At 44.1% G+C, this 18,392-nt stretch overlaps 1 protein-coding gene across 4 annotated transcripts in view; it reads left to right on the forward strand.

Annotated features, from left to right (window-relative positions):
• Positions 1-288: 288 nt before the first annotated feature.
• Positions 289-18,392, forward strand: part of LOC122572441 (one cut domain family member 2-like) — an 84,918-nt gene continuing 66,814 nt past the window's right edge. Inside the window, exons 1-2 of one of the 4 annotated variants that reach the window (XM_043737392.1) lie at positions 289-3,025; positions 16,138-16,245. In XM_043737392.1, coding sequence (XP_043593327.1) covers positions 922-3,025; positions 16,138-16,245 — 2,212 coding nt within the window. In that variant the 5' untranslated portion in view covers positions 289-921. The remainder of the gene's footprint in view (positions 3,026-16,137; positions 16,246-18,392) is intronic. The other 3 variants (XM_043737390.1, XM_043737393.1, XM_043737391.1) reach the window with 3 other exon arrangements.

An 18,392-nucleotide genomic window follows, 5' to 3' on the forward strand; every position in this document is an offset into this window, starting at 1 on the left:
AACGTTTGATTCATCCACGTCGAAAGGAGTAGTGGCGGGAACAGTAACGGTAGTAACAACAGCAACTGGCAAGTCGACGGTGTCCTCGTGCACGAGAGACGTCGTCCTCAGTCGCGGTCACGGTGGCACGACGATTCTGATTCGCTCGAGGTATCCGAACACGAGGCAGTGCTCGTGCTGCTGTTGGAGGTTTGAATCTTTGTCCTCGTTGCTCACTCCACCTTTGTCTTCGTCCTCGTCGTTCTCGTTCTCGTCGTCGTCGTCGTCGTCGTCGTCGTTGTTGTCACCGTCTTCGTCGTCGTCGTCGTCGTCGTTGTCGTTGTCGTCGCCGTTGTCATTGTCATCGTTGTTGTCATCGTCTTCGTCGTCTTCGTCGTTGTATCGGTGTCCGCCGCGATCGTTCCTTCGGTGCTCGTGAGGTAACGCAATTCGCGACTAGTCTTCCGCTGAGTGACACGCCGAGACAGTTGTGCCAGACGCAGACCAGAATTGACAAAAGGGAGAGAGAGAAAGGACGAAGAAACGAGTGGTGGTGTGATAAAAACTGCGACGCGAGAGAATCGTGTTTCGTGTACGCGCGTGATTATTCTTACTATTACGAATATCGATAATGTCGTTATCGTACGGTTGATAATAGCAGTATCGCGGAGGACCGTGACAACCAACTGTAGAAAACGACCGATCGAAAACGAAAACGAAAACGGGAGTGGTGAAGAAGGAGATTTGTTGGCCGCAGGAATACGCGAAGAATACACGACACGGAGCTCGCGAAGGTGCACCGACGACGCACAGCGAAAGACAGAGAGGAAAGTGCGCGCGCGATATTCTCGCGGTGAAACGATCGTATCCCCCGGTGTGTGCACGCGGTGTGTCCGAGCACGGGAGAGCGAGTGCGCGACCACCCGAACTAGATGTGCGTAAATGGAAGGTATAGGGGACATAGCCGATCATCAATCGCATAGCGAGCAATTACTGGACTCGGTCGATTCCCCGGCGGCGATTTCTACGCATGGCCGGGGAACCAGTGGGGGTGGCTCGAATGGGAACTGCGCAGGTGGAGGAGGGAACGGAGGTGGTGGAGGTAGTAACAGTGGTGGTAGAGGAACGGTGGTCGGTGGGGGTAGGCATCACCATCATCACCACCACCATCATCACCACCATCACCACAATCAACAGCAACAGCAACATCAGCAACATCATCAACAGCAAGCAACGATTCGTCTTCATCCCCAGCATCATCATCATCATCATCAGCAGCAGCAGCAGCAGCAGCAGCAGCATCAACATCAGCAGCAACAACATCAGCATCAGCACGAAGGCAGCGGAGAAGGAACGGGAGGTAGACACATCCTTGTCGGTGGAAGTGGTAGCAACGGTGGAGGTGGTAACGCAGAGGGTATGTCGTCTTCCGCGTCGCAAAGTCCCGACATCGCGTGCGCGAGCTTGCCGCTGGAACTACTGGCGGCTGGCGCGCTCGGCGTCAAGGAGGAGCGAGAGCTCGTCTCCGCGGAGGATTTGTCGTCGTCCCAGGAGCCATCGGGAGGCAGCAGCAGCAGTAACGGAGACGCCGGTGGCGGTAGCAGCGGCACGAGTGGTGGTGGTGGTGGCGGCGGCGGTGGCGGTGGCGGTGGCGGTAACATTGGCGGCGGTGGTGGCGGCGTTGGCGGCGGCGGCGGCGGCGGTAGTAGTGGTGGTGGTGGTAGTGGTGGTAGTGGCGGCGGTGGTGGCGGTGGTAGCAGTGGTGGTAGCAGCAGCAGCAGCAGCAGCAGCATTAGCAGCAGCAGCAGTGGCGGCAGCGGCGGAGGTGCCGTCGGTGGCGCCGGTGGTGGCAACGGAAACGGCGGCGGCGGTGGCGGTGGCGGTGGTGGCGGCGGTGGCGGTGGTGGAGGTGGTGCCGGTGGTGGTAGTAGACAGAACGCGAGGGAGCCCCTGTCGGTGATCGTGCCACCTCAGGACGTGGACGTGGACTCGCGCGACGCCGACTCGGAGCTCCTCAGTCCGGGCAAGCTAACGCCGACGTCGGGGATAAGCGTCTCGGTCGCGAGTATGATCGACGCGACGGACTTCAGGGCGATGCAGCCGGAGCCGACCTATCAGACACTAACCTCGGTCGCGGAAAGGATGTCACCGCCTGGCTTCAGTCCGGGTTCCTCTTACGCGACCCTGACGCCGTTACAGCCGTTGCCGCCGATCTCGACGATGAGCGACAAGTTTGTATACAGTGCACACGCGGCTGGCGGCGTCACCGGTAGTTTCGCGGTCATGCAAAACAACGGCCTCGGTAACATCGGCCTCGGGATGGGTAGCTCGCCGTACGCGTACGACAAATTGCCTTCGATGAGCATGTCGCCGCCGCACAATTATCCTTCTCCGGGCGCGGGCCTCCAGCCGAGTCCTTTGTCGCCGCAGAGCGCCTACAGTCAGAGCGGATTGAACTCGCCGCACAAGTCCGCCAGTCCTCACTACGATCCGGCCTTTTTGCCGAGGTTGCAGCAGAGCCCAGCGGCGTTGAGTCCAGCTTCGCCGGCGACCGTCTCGGCGACGGCCACTTTCGCGCCTTCTCATCATTCCCCGCCCACGCATTCGGTGCCCGCTGCCTCGCCACCACCTATGCAGGCCCAGCTGCAGCAACAGCAACAACAGCAACAGCAACAGCAGCAGCAGCAGCAGCAGCAGCAACAGCAACAGTCGATGCCGCAACAGACGATATCGCACACGCAGCACGTGCAACACACCTCGGTCGTTATGAAGACCGTTCCGCCACCCGGCAACGGGGCCGGTGAGGTCGAGGAGATCAACACGAAGGAACTCGCGCAGAGGATCAGCGCCGAATTGAAGAGGTACAGCATACCGCAAGCGATATTCGCCCAGAGGGTTCTGTGCCGTAGCCAGGGCACGCTCAGCGATCTACTGCGCAATCCGAAGCCGTGGTCGAAGCTCAAGAGCGGCCGCGAGACCTTCCGACGGATGTGGAAATGGCTACAGGAGCCAGAGTTTCAGAGAATGTCAGCCTTGCGGCTAGCAGGTTAGTCCTTCAGTCGAAATATCTCCTATGATACAGCGACACACTCCTTTTCTCGTCACCTTTATCTTTGCTAACCTCTCTAACTGGAACAGTGTCTGCAAATATACTTATAATTATATATTATGTCTATATTCTAACCAAAAAGAAGAAACAAAATCGCGCTATCGTCTCGAGCGCGCGCGCGCGTCTAATCCGTGAACGCGGTCTAATCCCTGATTTACGGCTTTCACGCGTATATCGTTGTCGTTCCCCGCGACGCGACGGATCCAGCGTGTCGCTCGCTTCGGGAATCTTTTCGTTACGATTCCCGCCTCGAATTTCGCCTTCTTACTTGATCTTACCTTTGCCAATCGCGAATGCGAAATGCTTGCCAATCCGCTCAATAGATGTACATATACCACCTTCTCAAACAGTAGCTCTATAGCTCCACGTCGAGTCGCGTTTTGCTCGGATATTTCCAAGCTACCCAAAACCTCTCGAAGTACTACGTCTCCGTAGAAAGCTAGTTTATACTGTTCGACAGATTCTGTTCGACTCGTGTCATAATTCTATTCTCCCTTGATCCCTAAAACGTTCAGAAGATCCCAAGATCGAATGTCGATCGTTATTTATTCGTTATCGTTATTTTATATCGTTATTTGGAACGACGAATACGACAAAGGATAACTGTGATATACGCTGAAGGATGTCCGGGTGACAAGAGGACGTGGTGGCTTCGTGAAAATCACAGAAATCACGGACAGTCGGAGGACGGACGGATAAAGAGAGGAAGCAGGGCGGTCTCCGTGTTTTGGAGACGGCCAGACGAAATCGGACGAGCGCGTGCACGCGCGTAAGAGACGCGGGCGGAAGCGCACACGTGGCACCCACGTGGAGAGGCGTTCCCTTCCATATCATTCAGAGATAGACGCGCGGAATAACACTTTTCGAATTCAACATCCTTTGCCCCGGCACAACAGCGCGTACAGGTATTGATCGTGGTCACGCGGTGTTCGCGGCCAGGCGCAGACGCGACCTCGACGACGCCATGTTCGCCATGCCGCCGCCACGCTGTCCGCCATCCCTTCTCCCGCCTTTCGACAACCCTTGTCCCCTGTCCAACCGAGAAGCGTGTTATCTTCTGCTCTGTGTGATTTCGCGCCGGTGCGTGCGCCCTTCCGCCACTTCTTTCACACTTTTACTCGAACAAGTCACTCGATGACAGAATTATTTCTATCGTTTTAAGATCTTCCATTGGTCGTAAATGTCTCCTTTCAATGGTCTTCGATATCGAGATTTCACGATGATGCGTGAGAATTTTTTCTTTACTATTATTATTTCACAAAAGATTTCTTCCCTTCGTTTCGGTTAGGGTAAAATACTTGTAATTGCAATCTTGTATAGCGGCTATTGGAAATTCCGGTGGGATTTCAATAGGAGATGTTGACGCAGGGTATTGGTTTCTCGGTCTGTTTAGGTAACGAGGTTTAATGACCCGGCGAATCGTTGATTGATGATCTAAGTTTCAGCGGCTCATGGTTTTAGTTTGTACAATTCGAATAGGTTCTCTCTGACTTCTAATCATCTTCTTATAGTGGTATATATATATATATATATATATATATATATATATATATATATATACGAATATATATATATATATATACCATGTAGAAACCGTCATCTTCTGATTATAAGGGAATAGGAGATGAACAGAGAATAAACGATAGCAGTAACATCTGTTCCAACATATTGACCATTGTCTATCTTCTCTTTATAATTACAAGTATTTTACGATAACGTACGAAAACGAAAACAAAAACGTCATCAACTTTCGAATCAACAGCCACGATAGCAACATTACTTATTGTTATATAATAGACGCAACGCAACGTAAACGTTAGTAATAGCTGTGTTGTTATCGACTGAAATTTTCTCTATCCAGCTCCTAAATCTTTGACCCTATTTGCTATCAATCCCAATGACCAAAACGAGTCGCTATTTCAGACGAGAAATGACTTTTCTGATTCTAACTGTCGCGTATATAGCAAAGAAGGTCAAGACACAGAGATGGCAGGGGGTCAGAAATAAGAAAAGCAAACTCGCGTACAGGGACGACAAACATTTCTCCCAAGCAGCGGGCTCTATTCTCATCCTCTTTCCGTCGTTCCTTTTGTACGATGGCAAAGGCGTAAAGATAATGTCGAGGAGGGGCCAGTAACTATTCTGTAGCCAGTCGAAGCGCTTCCTCCATTCTCCCTTTCGCTCCTTAAAGCCTCGCATAAGGGTCGCGGAAAGGCCAGGAGCGGGGAGCCAGAAGAAAGCGTGGAAGAAAAGGTGGCAGTAGCAAAGGGTTCGTCGACGAAACAATGCTGGGAGAAGAAGGGTTCGATCCAATGCCCTTCAGATTAGAGTCCCCGCCATTGTTTCTCACGTTTCTTTTTCGCTCCGTTTCCAAGTGTCTTGGTGTCGTCTCATTAAAAACACGTTCGAAAGTGGCGCGCGCGCGAAACACAGGCGGTCACCCCCTTGGGAATCCTCAGGATCTCAGTCATCCCCTTTTCTAGGAAGACAACCCATGGTAAAGGTTATTCGATTCCTCGATCGATTCTTCTTGTCATTTTTCTTGCAGAATTTTGTGTGCAATAGAATTCTATTTCTATTTGTGATCTGTACGCATCGAGGCAACGGTTTATACAACTGGGCTTCATATAATACTGCCATTCTAAAATAAAATATTCTAGTTTCAAGATACATATTTCGAAATATTTCAAGTTTCTCGTGTTTTTCATCTGTTCTTAAGTAAGCTTATATTATATGTATAAGTTGTTGCAAACTAATGACCAATATTTTTAATTGTTTCTTCAGTTTCGGAGTGGTAGATAAAGACATTTTAATCAAGGAGGGCAGGACAATAGCAGTTCATGTTCTGATAAATAAATTCAACCGGCGGCTCATTTAATAGAACAATAACTAAATAATTTTATTCCAATAAATACACCGTAGATGATTAATGCATTTATGAGAAGCAGGTGCCAAAATATACAAAGTGCATATAATATCCAAAAAACGCATAAAATATTTAAAGTAAAATAATCTTTATAATATATAATAGGTGAAGTAAATCTCCCGTTTAGCCTCTATTTCCTTAGTTGCGTTCATAAAAATATAAAATTGTATAAATATTCGTATGTTTCCAATAAATGGAATTCCGATAAATTCAGTCACACTGTCAATTACCAGAATATTCTTCTTCTGTAAATACGAAAGTATCGTGTCAGAAAAATGTAACAAATATCAAATGGAAAGGTATAAATTTATCGAGAATTATTCGGGGCAGATATTTTGAAGTTTCCGTTAGTCCAAATTTTGGTCAGCTGATCCGACGGCATAAATATTTGACTTTGCTTCGCATTTTCATCAACGCGTAGTTTTCTCAGAACTAGGAGTTAAAATTTCCTCAAGGAAACTACGATTGTTACAAATGAAGAGGACGACTGTGATACCTAAGAACGCTTTCGTTTCGCGGCAACTCGTGCATAGCCGTTATGTATACGGCCTCGTAAATGATTCAGAGCGAGGATCGATGGGAAAGCGGTGCTAATTCCAGTCCCCGTATCTTCGGTTTGTACGCTTGCAATAATGGACGCGCGGCTGTAGTAATAGTCGTATCGATCGTGCCGCGAACTCCAAAGCAACAAACGTTTCGCATTCACCAGCTTTTTCCTTTTTCTCAACCGTACTCCAGTCGAACCTTCGACGCTGTGCCAACCGAATCTTCACGAGCGAATTCAATTTAGACTTTCGATCGGTCTAATTTCGATACGAAAATTCGGTCGAACATGGTTATAGAACGCGGTCGTATCTTTTTTCATCCAAAGACTCCGCTTTTTCCTAGCGTATCTCTTCGCGAATCCATAACGCGATGCAACGTTTAACGGGAGAAAAGGTATCGTTGACGACTCGTGCTAGCGCCAAGATCGATTGTTCTCTCGATTGTAAAAACACATTCGACGTGTTTTTTTCCTTCGTTTTCCGTGCTCGATCTATTCGTAGATCGCAGAAACGTCATCGGCGACCTCATTACCGTTCAGCCTGTAACCTTGAGGCGACTTTTTCCTGAAAGAAGCAAGCCCCTAATTTAAACTTCATTAACTATGCCTGTAACACGCGTGCTAGGAGGAAACAGCATCGACGAAAATAATAAATCATTTGGCGGTAGATGAAACCTCTACTAGGATTCCATTCCTTCAATATTCACAAGAATATAGTAAAATATACGAAATTGCATAAACGCCTATAATCTAATGCGATTTACGTAGGTGGGTTTTGGTTTCACGAACAAGTAGACGAATGAAAGGATCGCTGGAATTTATATTGGAAATTCGTTTTTATCGAAGTCGTGGCAGCTACTGATCGAAATTCATTCGATAATGACTGTCTCTGACTTGCCTCTGACTGTCATTTGCGCTTAATCGCGTTCACCGGTGTTATCGATCGTTAAAACGGGTCAGGTACATTAGTTACAGAGCCAGCGGGTCTCTCCTGTCCACGTATTTACTTTTCCCCACCCTGATGTGTCATTATCCGTCCTCGTAACTGCGTCTCTGATTTCGGTTTCCGTGATCGGTGCTCTTTCAGCTCGCGTGCCAACTTTCGCCCAGGGAAAATTGCCAGATTCGTCGTCTGAGCGGTTCCCGATTTTACAATTAACTTCGCTGTTTCAAGCATCGATATGCGACGGATTTCTAATTTGTTTAGATCTTTAGATTTTGGGTTTTTAGTTCGTTCAGATTTTGCGGTATCTTTGTGGTACAAAGTTTACAGCTTCGAGGTTACGTTTATTTGTTAGTATCTCTGTGATATGAATTTTTGCATATTTTCCTAACTTCGAGAACATCGAAATCTGGGTATTTCAATTGACTCAGCTAAAAGTCGGTCAAAATACTCAAGCTAAATGAATTCAGAATTTTTGTGCAACCAGTCGTCAAAGTTTCAAAGCCAAAAAATTTGATCGGGCTAGATTTACAAATTTGAGCTTACTTTCAAGCTTATTGTTAGATAGTCCTATGCCGATGATCATGCAGGCATGCCAGCAGATCCCAGCCGGTTCTAATCGCGGCTACGCGATGCTCGCGCGCGAAAGAAATTACAGATGCGAGTGACAGCTGGCTGGAAAGGTGTCGTTCGCAGGCCCGAAACGCAAGGAATAAAGAAATGGCGGCAAGAAACGAAGAGATATCGAGAATAGGAGGGGAAGGACGAAGGGGGAGAGAGAGAGAGAGAGAGAGAGAGAGAGAGAGAGACAGAGGAAACGGTCGTGTAAGCAGTAACTGCCGTAAGCAACGGGGACGAGTGACGTCACGGCCCCTCGTGGTACCCACATCATCTGTCGTCGTTGCTTCGAGAAGCGACAACGAAAAAGAAAAAAAAAGATAAAAAAGGAAAGGAAAAAATATTCAAGAGGTTTCGTCGCGATCGGCGCCTCGTTTCAAGGATGCGTTCTCGTACGCGTAAGGATCACTTCCTGTGAACCTCTCCTCACCCCTTCCTTTTGTCCTATTCTTTCGCGTATTTCTGTTTTCGTTCCCCGTTCACGATCTGCTCCATAAAATCGAAGGTGGATCCCTCGAGTCTCTCTCGTGCTCCCTTGTGACCTCGATTCCTCTGCTCCTGATAACGCCCTCGTGGCCGTTTGCTGGCAGCTGCTCCCGTTTTGATTCTATTCGATTTGGGCTGTTGCGAGTTTGCCACCGTAGTCCTGTCGAGAGATGGTAATTTACCGGTGAAACTTCTTCGCGTGGAAGGGATGTCCCGGTGTATAGATTTTAGGTAGTATTTACTCGGAGTTACGACACTGTGTCAAAGCCTCTACGATAGCATGGAAATTCTCGTCTCTTAAACAGAGACCTAATTGTTAGTCGCTGTGATCGATCGGAGGGCGATGGGAGATGCAGAAGGAGTTCTTTAAAGTGTTCTTTTAATTCTTGCGATTGAAAAAAAAATAGCGGGAAAAAGTGATATCGAGAGAAGATTCATCGTTGGCGTAGTGAAAAATCTCGTGGAAGCACGTGCGTTGGTGCTCGAAACGCGTTTCCTCTCGTCACGGACAATAAAGAGCAATCGATGCGGGCTTTTACGCGACGAAGAGGACGCGCAGCGTGGTGACCGCCGCGGTTTCCGGCCCGTAGTCACAGGACAATTATTTTCAACGTGCTGGCTCCCCTGTTCCCTCGCAAGATTCCTCCTTTTCCAAGTATAGAATGTCCCCTATGCGCATGGCGACCGCTTCGTTTATTAATAACAATCGAAGACGCCGAAACCCGACTATGCTGGGATTTTTCATAAAACTCAACTCTCTCCAGTATAGAAAATTTTTAAATCCAGTATAGAAATTTTTAAGTACACACATTTGAAGTATAATTCGAAGCATGTTGCACGTGGTCACGGTGAGACTTTTTATAGTCGAAAGTTTCGGAAGGAAAGCAATCCTTGTTCGCGTTTCTCTTCGTCTAAAAAAGCGAAAGAATCCTGTGATATCTTTAATCTCGCTGTGCCTTTTAGTAATTTCCGACGTGATCAAAAGATTGGAGAATGACGTAATAATTTAATCACTGATTCGCATAATCTAGTCCAAATTGGCATCGTTATTCGCTAACTTTGTCTGACCGGATTTATCTAATTTTCAAACGACTCTAGCCCGTGATAATATCGTTGGGATGAACATAGAGGTTGAACGAACACAGGAGGAAGATGGCAACGGGTTCCAGGTAGTCGTGATCGCAGCACGCGCCGAAACACGACACTGATCGCTCAAAGAGGCCATACATGCGCTCGCATGTGCGATTCGTACGTGACGCTGACGCATGGCCAGTGAATTCCGCGCGTCTTGAATTGCCTATAGGCCATCGTTTCCGTGGGATATCCTGCCTGGCTTCGCGCGAACTCCGTTTCCATTTTCTATCAGTAAAATTCAGGGCAGATGTTTGTTTCGCAAAAATTTAATTATTTTAACACGATATTTTCGAAATGCTCCATGCGAAAGAATATCGTTCATTCGCTAGGTATGTGACACGACCGAGAAGAATAAATTTCATGGGAAATCTGCCTAGAATGAAATGTTTGAAATGAAAAATTATTAACATCAGGAACGCAAATATTTTATCTCATTGTAATTTTCACTGGTGATTATTTTAGCTTCCTTGTTTATATCTACTTTTTAGTTAAATTATTTTCATTAGTTTCATTAACTATTTCTCGTTGAAGTACCGAATGTACTCTGCAAACGAATCATCTATTCGCTCGTGTTATACAGAATTTTTAACAATTGTATCGAGTACAATACCTTTCGAGTCTCGAGAGTTTCTTAAGCGTTAAAACAGCTGCCTTATATAAACATTACAATTTCATTATGTAATTACGACATTCCCATCTTAGTAAACATCTCATTTATAGAGTTAGTGTTTAAAGATTTCTAGAACGAACAATTTCAAAAGTGTATCACCTCCGTGGAAAACCGATGATATTGCCTTCAATTCTCTGTTTAACTCCGCACGAAGGATTATCCCGTTACACCATGAATTTTACCTCGATCTATATATCTATCAAAGCGATCCTTTTAAACAAAAGGTCAGAGGTATTCTTTCACAAAGCTCGGAGCTTCGATTTCTTCTCTGGAAACCTCTGTTTTTAACTATGGATATATCAAAAGATTGGAAACGCAATGATAATGTACTCTATTTTCGTTAATCAAAATTTGACCTTTTACAAAAAAAAAAAAAAAAGAAAAAAGAAACTCTAACCTCTTTGACTCAGTATATAGCTCAGTATATAGCTCAGAGAGTATCTTTTTTATCCATTTTACATTTCAAAACTATCGATCGGTGATTCTGCAATTCGAAGAAGCAACGTTATACATACATATAACATCGCGAGCACGAGGGCAGTCACGATTCAAAAGCGGCACGAAATCGATCGATGGAAACTGCCTAGACTACCGAGGGCATTAAACATCGATCCCCCTGGGAAAATCGATTTTTTCCAGAGCCGACAGTGCACGCGCCAGAATCGCGTCCCGGTCGAGCAAGTTTGTTTTCGGATAGCCGTCGACCGAAAGAAAAGGCTATTCGGTAAATAAGCGGTGAATGGCCGCCACAAGGGGAACCAAGGTGCAGATGTCACGTTGGGGAACACCTTTTCTGGAACAGCTGTTACGTCGATCTACGGCCTAGGAAAATCCTGACCTTCTCTCCTGACCACCTCTCGTTTCACCTTTTACGACTCTAACCGATTATTAAATCTAAGAATTCAATTCTGAAAGAGGAGCCGCTTGTAAACGTCGAATTCTCGGACATGTAGTTTGCTAGCTCGTAGTCTGACTACTTGATAGCTGGCAAAAACTGTAATTGCTCGTTTTGTCGGTTGATTGAATTTCTGAATCGTGCTGGAGCTTTTGTTTCGATCAGGGAATTCCTATGATTCTTCTGGTCTCGATTAGGGAATGTGATTTTCATTGTAATTGTGATATAACGAAGGTTAGATGTGCTTATGGCTTTTGTCGCAGTTCATGGCGCAGTGAAAAGATTTAAATTATCCGATTTCCATTAGGGAGTTTTAGCGGTTCTCGCGGCGATTCTGTTAAATGTTCTTTCAAATTTTGTCGCGATTTGCGATGAAATGAAAAAATTCCAATTTTGCCACAAATGTTTAAGATTTCTCCGATTATTTTATGTAAATAGCGTTGCGATGAAAGCGGAAGGCACGTGACAAAGTATAGACGGATAAAAAGACAAAATAGATTTGTCGACTTAGTCAGGTAGTAAATTATCGAACGAGTATCAAAAAATCGAGCATGTCCGATCATGGTCAAAGTAACTCTCTAAATATCGAAGAGGAAGAGCCTCGGTGTATTTGTTCCTGCTATGAACGTTGATTTTCACGTCGCGTTCTCGCGAAGGCATTGTCGCGGTCGCTGGAAGCGCGGCTCGAATTAAACTTCACTCAGGTCGTTGATAAACGAAAGGCGACACTGGTATGTTTTACGATAAGCCCGATCTCCTCGAACGACACGGCTCGGTAAACGTTAACAAGAATTCTTTCGCGTCGAACCAAGAAAAAACGAGTGCCATCGACTCCCGGTGATCGTCGCGAGTCACGACTCTCGTTCCGATGTTTCAGAAGCGACTCGCCTTGATCCAGAGCGAAAAACGTCGAGTCTTGCCCGTTGTTTACCAGAGCTCATTCGAATTTTCTTTCCGCGATAACTTTGAGCAATCCGCCTGACTTTTCGAAATATCGCCCTCGTATCATCTTCCCTCGAATTCGTAGGAAGATTTTAAGCTTCGAAAGTTCTTTGAAACCTGGAAAGCAACAAATTCCGACGATTACAAAATATCGTTCATCCCGTAGAATCTTCAATAATTTACATACGTACCTTCTACTCTGATAAAAATTTCAAAGATTTCTTCAACCTTCTGAAACTTTCAAAGGGACTCCATATACCCTGATTAAAGTTACCTAAAACGAAAATCTTCGACTTATCAACAAAAGAACAAATAAAAGGAGAAAAAGGAATAAAAACCTTAAAGTATCATCGAATCTGTTCAAAGAAGCTCGCTAACGAAGTCGATTTCGCGACGAACATCATCAAATCTCCTGTCAAGGGTTGGGCGTAGGAAAAAGAGAAAAAAAGGAGAAATATTTCCGGAAAGTTTCGTGATGAATTCTCCCTGAAACTGCCTTCCGCAAGCTGACTCATCCTCCACGTCATGCATGCGGTATATGTCTATGTACACCACACGGAACACGTATTACACAAAGTCTCTTTCTCTCTCTTCATCACATTTGCAACAGACACACACACACACATACACACACACACACACACACACACACACACACCGAAAAAGAGAGGGAAAAAGAGAGAGAGAGAGAGGAAGAGAGAGAAAACTAACACACGTACGCAGCCACGAGGTTGTAGCGGCCCTCCTTCCTCTCTCTTTCTTTCTTTCTCTCTTTCTCTCTGTCTCTCGCTTTCTACCCTCCTTTCCAGCATGTAGACGTAGCGTAACAGGGTTCTCAGTGGGAACCGGCTTACTGTTACGAGGCATACATGTCAGTTTGCTACTGTTACGTACGTGACTCGCGTATGTACAGGCTGGTACCACCAACGTGGAAGGGGGATGATTCTTCGCGAAGGGGCAGAAGGGAAGAAGGAGAGAGGAAGAGGGGTAACAATGAGAAGAGAAAGAGGAAAGGAAAGCTCGCGTCGGCCCTCGACTCTTTTTGCGGCACCGGCTCGTTCCCGTTCCGTTTCGTGTTAACACTCGCGCGCACGGTTAATGATTAGTTCGCGCCGCGTTTCGCCGGATCTACCAGCCGCTGATGGCTGTTATTCAACGTCGAGATCGGGACTCGAACTTGTCAGTCGTAACCCTCTCCACCCCTAGGCGACTCTCGTCGTATTCAGGTTTTCTTCGATTGAGTTCGAGTGCCTCGATGGAAATTGTTTATTGCGACATCGAAACGACAATTTCAAGTGGATTTCGTGATCGAACATTGGATTCTAGGGGTGAGTTTAGGATAGTCGCGTTTCTCAAGGGTCGTAGTTCGTTGTTTCGCGCCGATTAGCCGGCTCGTTCCTTAATAAACGATTTCTATAATTATAATAACGTTTCTGTAATAATATTTCTGATTAGAATCTGTGTGTTCTTCGAGACGTCAATCTCAATCATCACGAGACTAGTTTTATTGCCTTTGACTTTTGTCTCGTTTCTTTTGCTTGTTATTCTATTTAACTTCGATAGTTATCGATGAACTCAAAGAAAAAGGCGAGATGTTTCTTCATTCCGAGTTTTCAGCGCGAACACAGACTTGAGAACAATTTACAACTTTGTATAAACATTTTATCGTATATCCGGATGATTATTCAATACTGGTTGGTGAAATTGTTCGGGACGTTCGTTGAAGACACAGTGGGGGATGATCGAGCGTCTTTCAATTTCGTCTGAAACGAAGAAACTTACGAGGGGTGACTTGAGAACGCACTTCTTGAAGCGGTATAAATACTTCGTTTAGAGACTTATTTTTCGAATTTCGTTTAGTTGGATCCGAGTATCCTTGTCATCGATTACCATACTACTATAGATATTATCTGGTACGTGAAGAAACATCCCTTGGAGAAATATCTTCAACTTCCGCAACATGACAAACCCTTGTAAACAGGAGATTTATAGTCGAATTTCACCAATTAGAGTCGTATGTAACGCAGTTAAAAGCATCTCGGTCATTTCTATACAGTTGCCAAAAGCATCAGGAAATTGTAAAAAGATTTAAAAATGCAATTTATTTTCTTCGAGATGATCACTCGCCTTTCCTCCTTACATCCCATAAAATAAACCAACGAGAATCACTCGCGAATGCCCCCCGTCATCATTCGAAGATCGGAAGTCTACACGGAAGATCGCAGCGAGCTGGTCTCAGAAGAATCTGCAAAGCTAAAAAGAAAAGACAAAAAGAGAAAGGAAAAAGAAAGAAAAGACGAAATTGTAAAGAAACACGCCTGGTCTCGAGGCGTCAAGCGTGAAATCGATATCTCGTGGGGTTCATCGAGTCCCAAACAGCCGGAACACGTTTTTCCGAATACCTGTTCGTCTCGAGCCAGCCAAACAGATAGACAAAGACACGCACCACGAATCGATCTACGTTTCGCGATATCGGCAATTGCAATGGTTTCGTTCCGCGTTTCTTTCGCCGACTTTTCCTTTCAGTTTGCCCGCGAACACCTCCCTTCTCTTTCCCTTCGATCGCTCCCTCCGCTTCCGGTATCTTCGATGGAAATTCGTTTTCTACCCTTTGCTACCTTCTCCTTCTGGTTTTTTTTTTCTGTTCATTTCTCTTACCACTCTATTGTGTTCTGTTGCTTCTATTTCTTTTTTTCAGTTTTACAGTGAACTGTTTTTTGGAAAGTATAATGTCAACCGGATGGTGTCTTCGAAGTTGAGGTCGGTCATGAATCGCGATAAAGAGATGATATTTTATCGCGATGGCGATGACAAGTTAGTCAATCGATCTTTGGTATTGATAGAATCTTTAGAAGTTTTCGAGTAACGAATAGGACACGCGTGGAGATGGAAGAATCTTTTGCATAACGACGAGCCAAATGTAATATTTTTAGATCGATATTTTGCAACGACGAGCGTAGAACATGTTTGATTTTATAATTATAAGCCACCTTTTCGATAATGAAATAAGGATCGTGCTTCGAAGACGCCCTCAATCGGCCAACCTTTAGTTTGTATCGATAAGTTACCGAGTACCTCTTAAGCGAACGCGTGACATACCCCTGCTTTGTGTTTTATGATTTCTTTCTCGGCACGTTTTGTCTCTTTTCCCGATTTTCTTCAGTTTGTTCGAACAAGGAAACGGAGAACGAAGTCACGTACTACGGGAGAAAGAACGATCGGAGAAGAGAGAGAGAATCGAAACGGTCGCGCCGCACCGCTCTCGATGATTTTCGTCGTCTCACCCTTCCCTTAACTGTACCCCGGCGCGAAATAAATATCTGAATCGTTTCCTGGCGTCTCATTAGTTCTGCAATCTTTTCGTTCCTTTCTTGGAAGCTGAAGATTCGCCTCGTAAATTTGGTTCTTAAGCTTATTTAGAAAAGAACACTTAGAGAATTCGAAATTCCAAGTGTAATTTTGGAAATGTAAATACTTGGAATTTTTGAAAGTTGAAAAACTCGGAAATTTGAGAAGTGGAAACTTTGAAAATCGTATTTGAAATTATGGGAACTTGGGAATACGAAAATTTCGAAACTCGAAAATTCCAGCGTTAGATTTCCAATATTTGAAAATTTTAAACTTTGCACGTTGAAAAATTTGAAATTTCGAGTGTTCGATAATTTGAAAATTCAAAGAAAATTTGACTCGGTCTTTAACTTTGATGCAAAGAAATTCAACTTTCACGCATGAAACGAAGGGCAAGGGAGGCGTCGAAAATCAAAGCGCGGGTGTGAGCGAGACGCGAAAGAAATTATAAGGCGAGGGTATACCGCGCTATGACGGAACGTCACCAACGCAAACTGATTTGAAGTTTAAACGCAAGGTGTGTGTCTATCGGTTTGGTTTTAGCCCTGAGCAACTGCTCTGAAAGCGGAGGCGAGCCGGAAGCCATGCTGGATATCCACCACCCAGGAACCGGTCTCGAGTCTCATCACCAACAGTTTCACAACTCATATGGTAATATCAAAATACATCACTTTAATATTTTACTTAAATTACACATCTTCCATCGTCAAATAGATAGACAGACAAATAAAAATATAACTATGTAGATTATCCCAAAGAAACCTTCCCTCTTCGTCGAGGGTTCGATCTTTATATCGCAACAGAATATTCCCTTCACCGCCAATGAGCTGATGATAAAAGTAGAAATATGTTTTATTTAAATAATTGCAAAAAGGACGTAGGAATCATTTCTAATGTTTTTATAATAGCGCCTTAGAAGCTGAAAATTTCATAAAGAATAGATTATTGGTCGAAATCGCGAGAATTTTATTCTGATGTCCAATCACCTCTGAAACTTAGCAATTATTCACGAAATCTTGTCCTCCTAAATAGTTTTAATAAATCTAAAAGCTATATAAACGATTACATCCTTAGCGTAGCCATTTTAAAGCCCTTTTAGACTTATCATTCAGCCATCTTAATAGTAGATTCTCGCGAATGCTTGATCCAGCGTCTTATCGGCTATTGATATCTTACGTCGCGTCGCGTCGCGTGGAATCGTGGGTGAAAGCTTTTGGGGAACCAAGGCATATCGTTCTCATCCTTTATTTTTTTATTTTTATTGTCTTTCCTTTTTTACTCAACATATGTATCATTCATACAGATTTGTCGGTCTAATCGGTATTTCAAACGATCCTTGCCGCGTATAATCTCAGGGTAACCATTTAATAATTCGGCAGCTGATAAATTGGGTCGCGAATTTTCGTTCTCTGAAAAAAAGGGTAGGAATCAAACGAATGCTGTCCCGTTAGAAATTAATCAGTGTTATTTGGGTTTAGAACGAGCTGTCTGTTCGCTTTCCAATCAATTAAGGATACATAGATTTCTATATACTAAATTTTATAATGCATCTAACATTATTCATTTTTTCAATGAACTTATATTCCTTGTAATTCGTTTTAGCTATTGAAAATGTTAAGACTTTCTTTTCATCGTATCTCACGATAAATATAAATATTCCAAAAATTATACAGGGTTTAATATTCCGATAGTCTGTGCACGATAAAAGTGAAAATATATACAGATACAACCGTCGAAAAATGTTAGAATGGTCATTGTTTCGGCTTCCAAATGGGAAAAAATTAAATATATAATAAAGATACAAAGACATGGTTATTTGCACGATAAAGAAAGTATATATATACGCTTCTATTATATTAATGTTTTTATAAAAACATGCGTGCAATTAAAAATTCGCAACGTACGCGAAATGTCAAGGCACTACAGAAAAGGAGAACATTAAGATAAAGAGAAAACCAAACTTCTAATTTCGAAAATATTTAAAATGACGGATGAATGATATATAGCTTTCTTTTTTTTTTTTTTTTTTTTTAAAGGAAAGGCCATTATTTCATTTTCCTTATGAAATTATTTGTATCATTCACATTTTTATCATTATAGATGGAATCACTGTCAAAAATTATCGAAGTAACACGTCTTCGTTTCGTGAATCTAATAACGAGTTAGCTATAGGAAAAAATTGCACTTTTAACGTTCAAAATTTCCATAAATTTGCGACGAAAATTATATGATCGGCGAAAGGAAAGAAAGAAATCGAGATTATATTCCGTAGATTGAAATATGCGCCAAAAATTCAAATTCGGAGAGGGGCGCGCGCGATTTCAAGCGACAGAAGGAAAATCCGCGTTATCTGGCACAATTGAATTAATTAATCGGCCCCCGTTTTCCATCGATCTAGTCGTCATCGAGGCGTTGTGAATAATGCGAAGCTCCGTTGGGCGTGCAGTATTTTGATCCCGCGAATCGCTCGAGTTCTTCGGATCCTCTCTGAAAATATCGCAATCGATCATGCCCACTGAAAATTCTGACTGGTAGCTGCCATCGATCGATCTTCGATCAATCCTCTACCTATTAACTTACGACTTATCAACTTACGAAAAATTCCACCAAAAAGAATTCGACATACATTTTTACATTTACTATTAACAAATTTAACCCTGCTGTTATCCTCGAATTTTTATATGTCAGTTGCGTTCTCGTTTTGACAAAGGAAAAGATTTCAAGAAAATTTGAATACTTTTTTAGCATATAATTGAAACGAGGAATATCGTATATCGATGATGATTATAATATGATAA

Source organism: Bombus pyrosoma, linkage group LG11 (genome assembly GCF_014825855.1).
Source record: "Bombus pyrosoma isolate SC7728 linkage group LG11, ASM1482585v1, whole genome shotgun sequence".
Taxonomy (NCBI): Eukaryota; Metazoa; Arthropoda; class Insecta; order Hymenoptera; family Apidae; genus Bombus; species Bombus pyrosoma.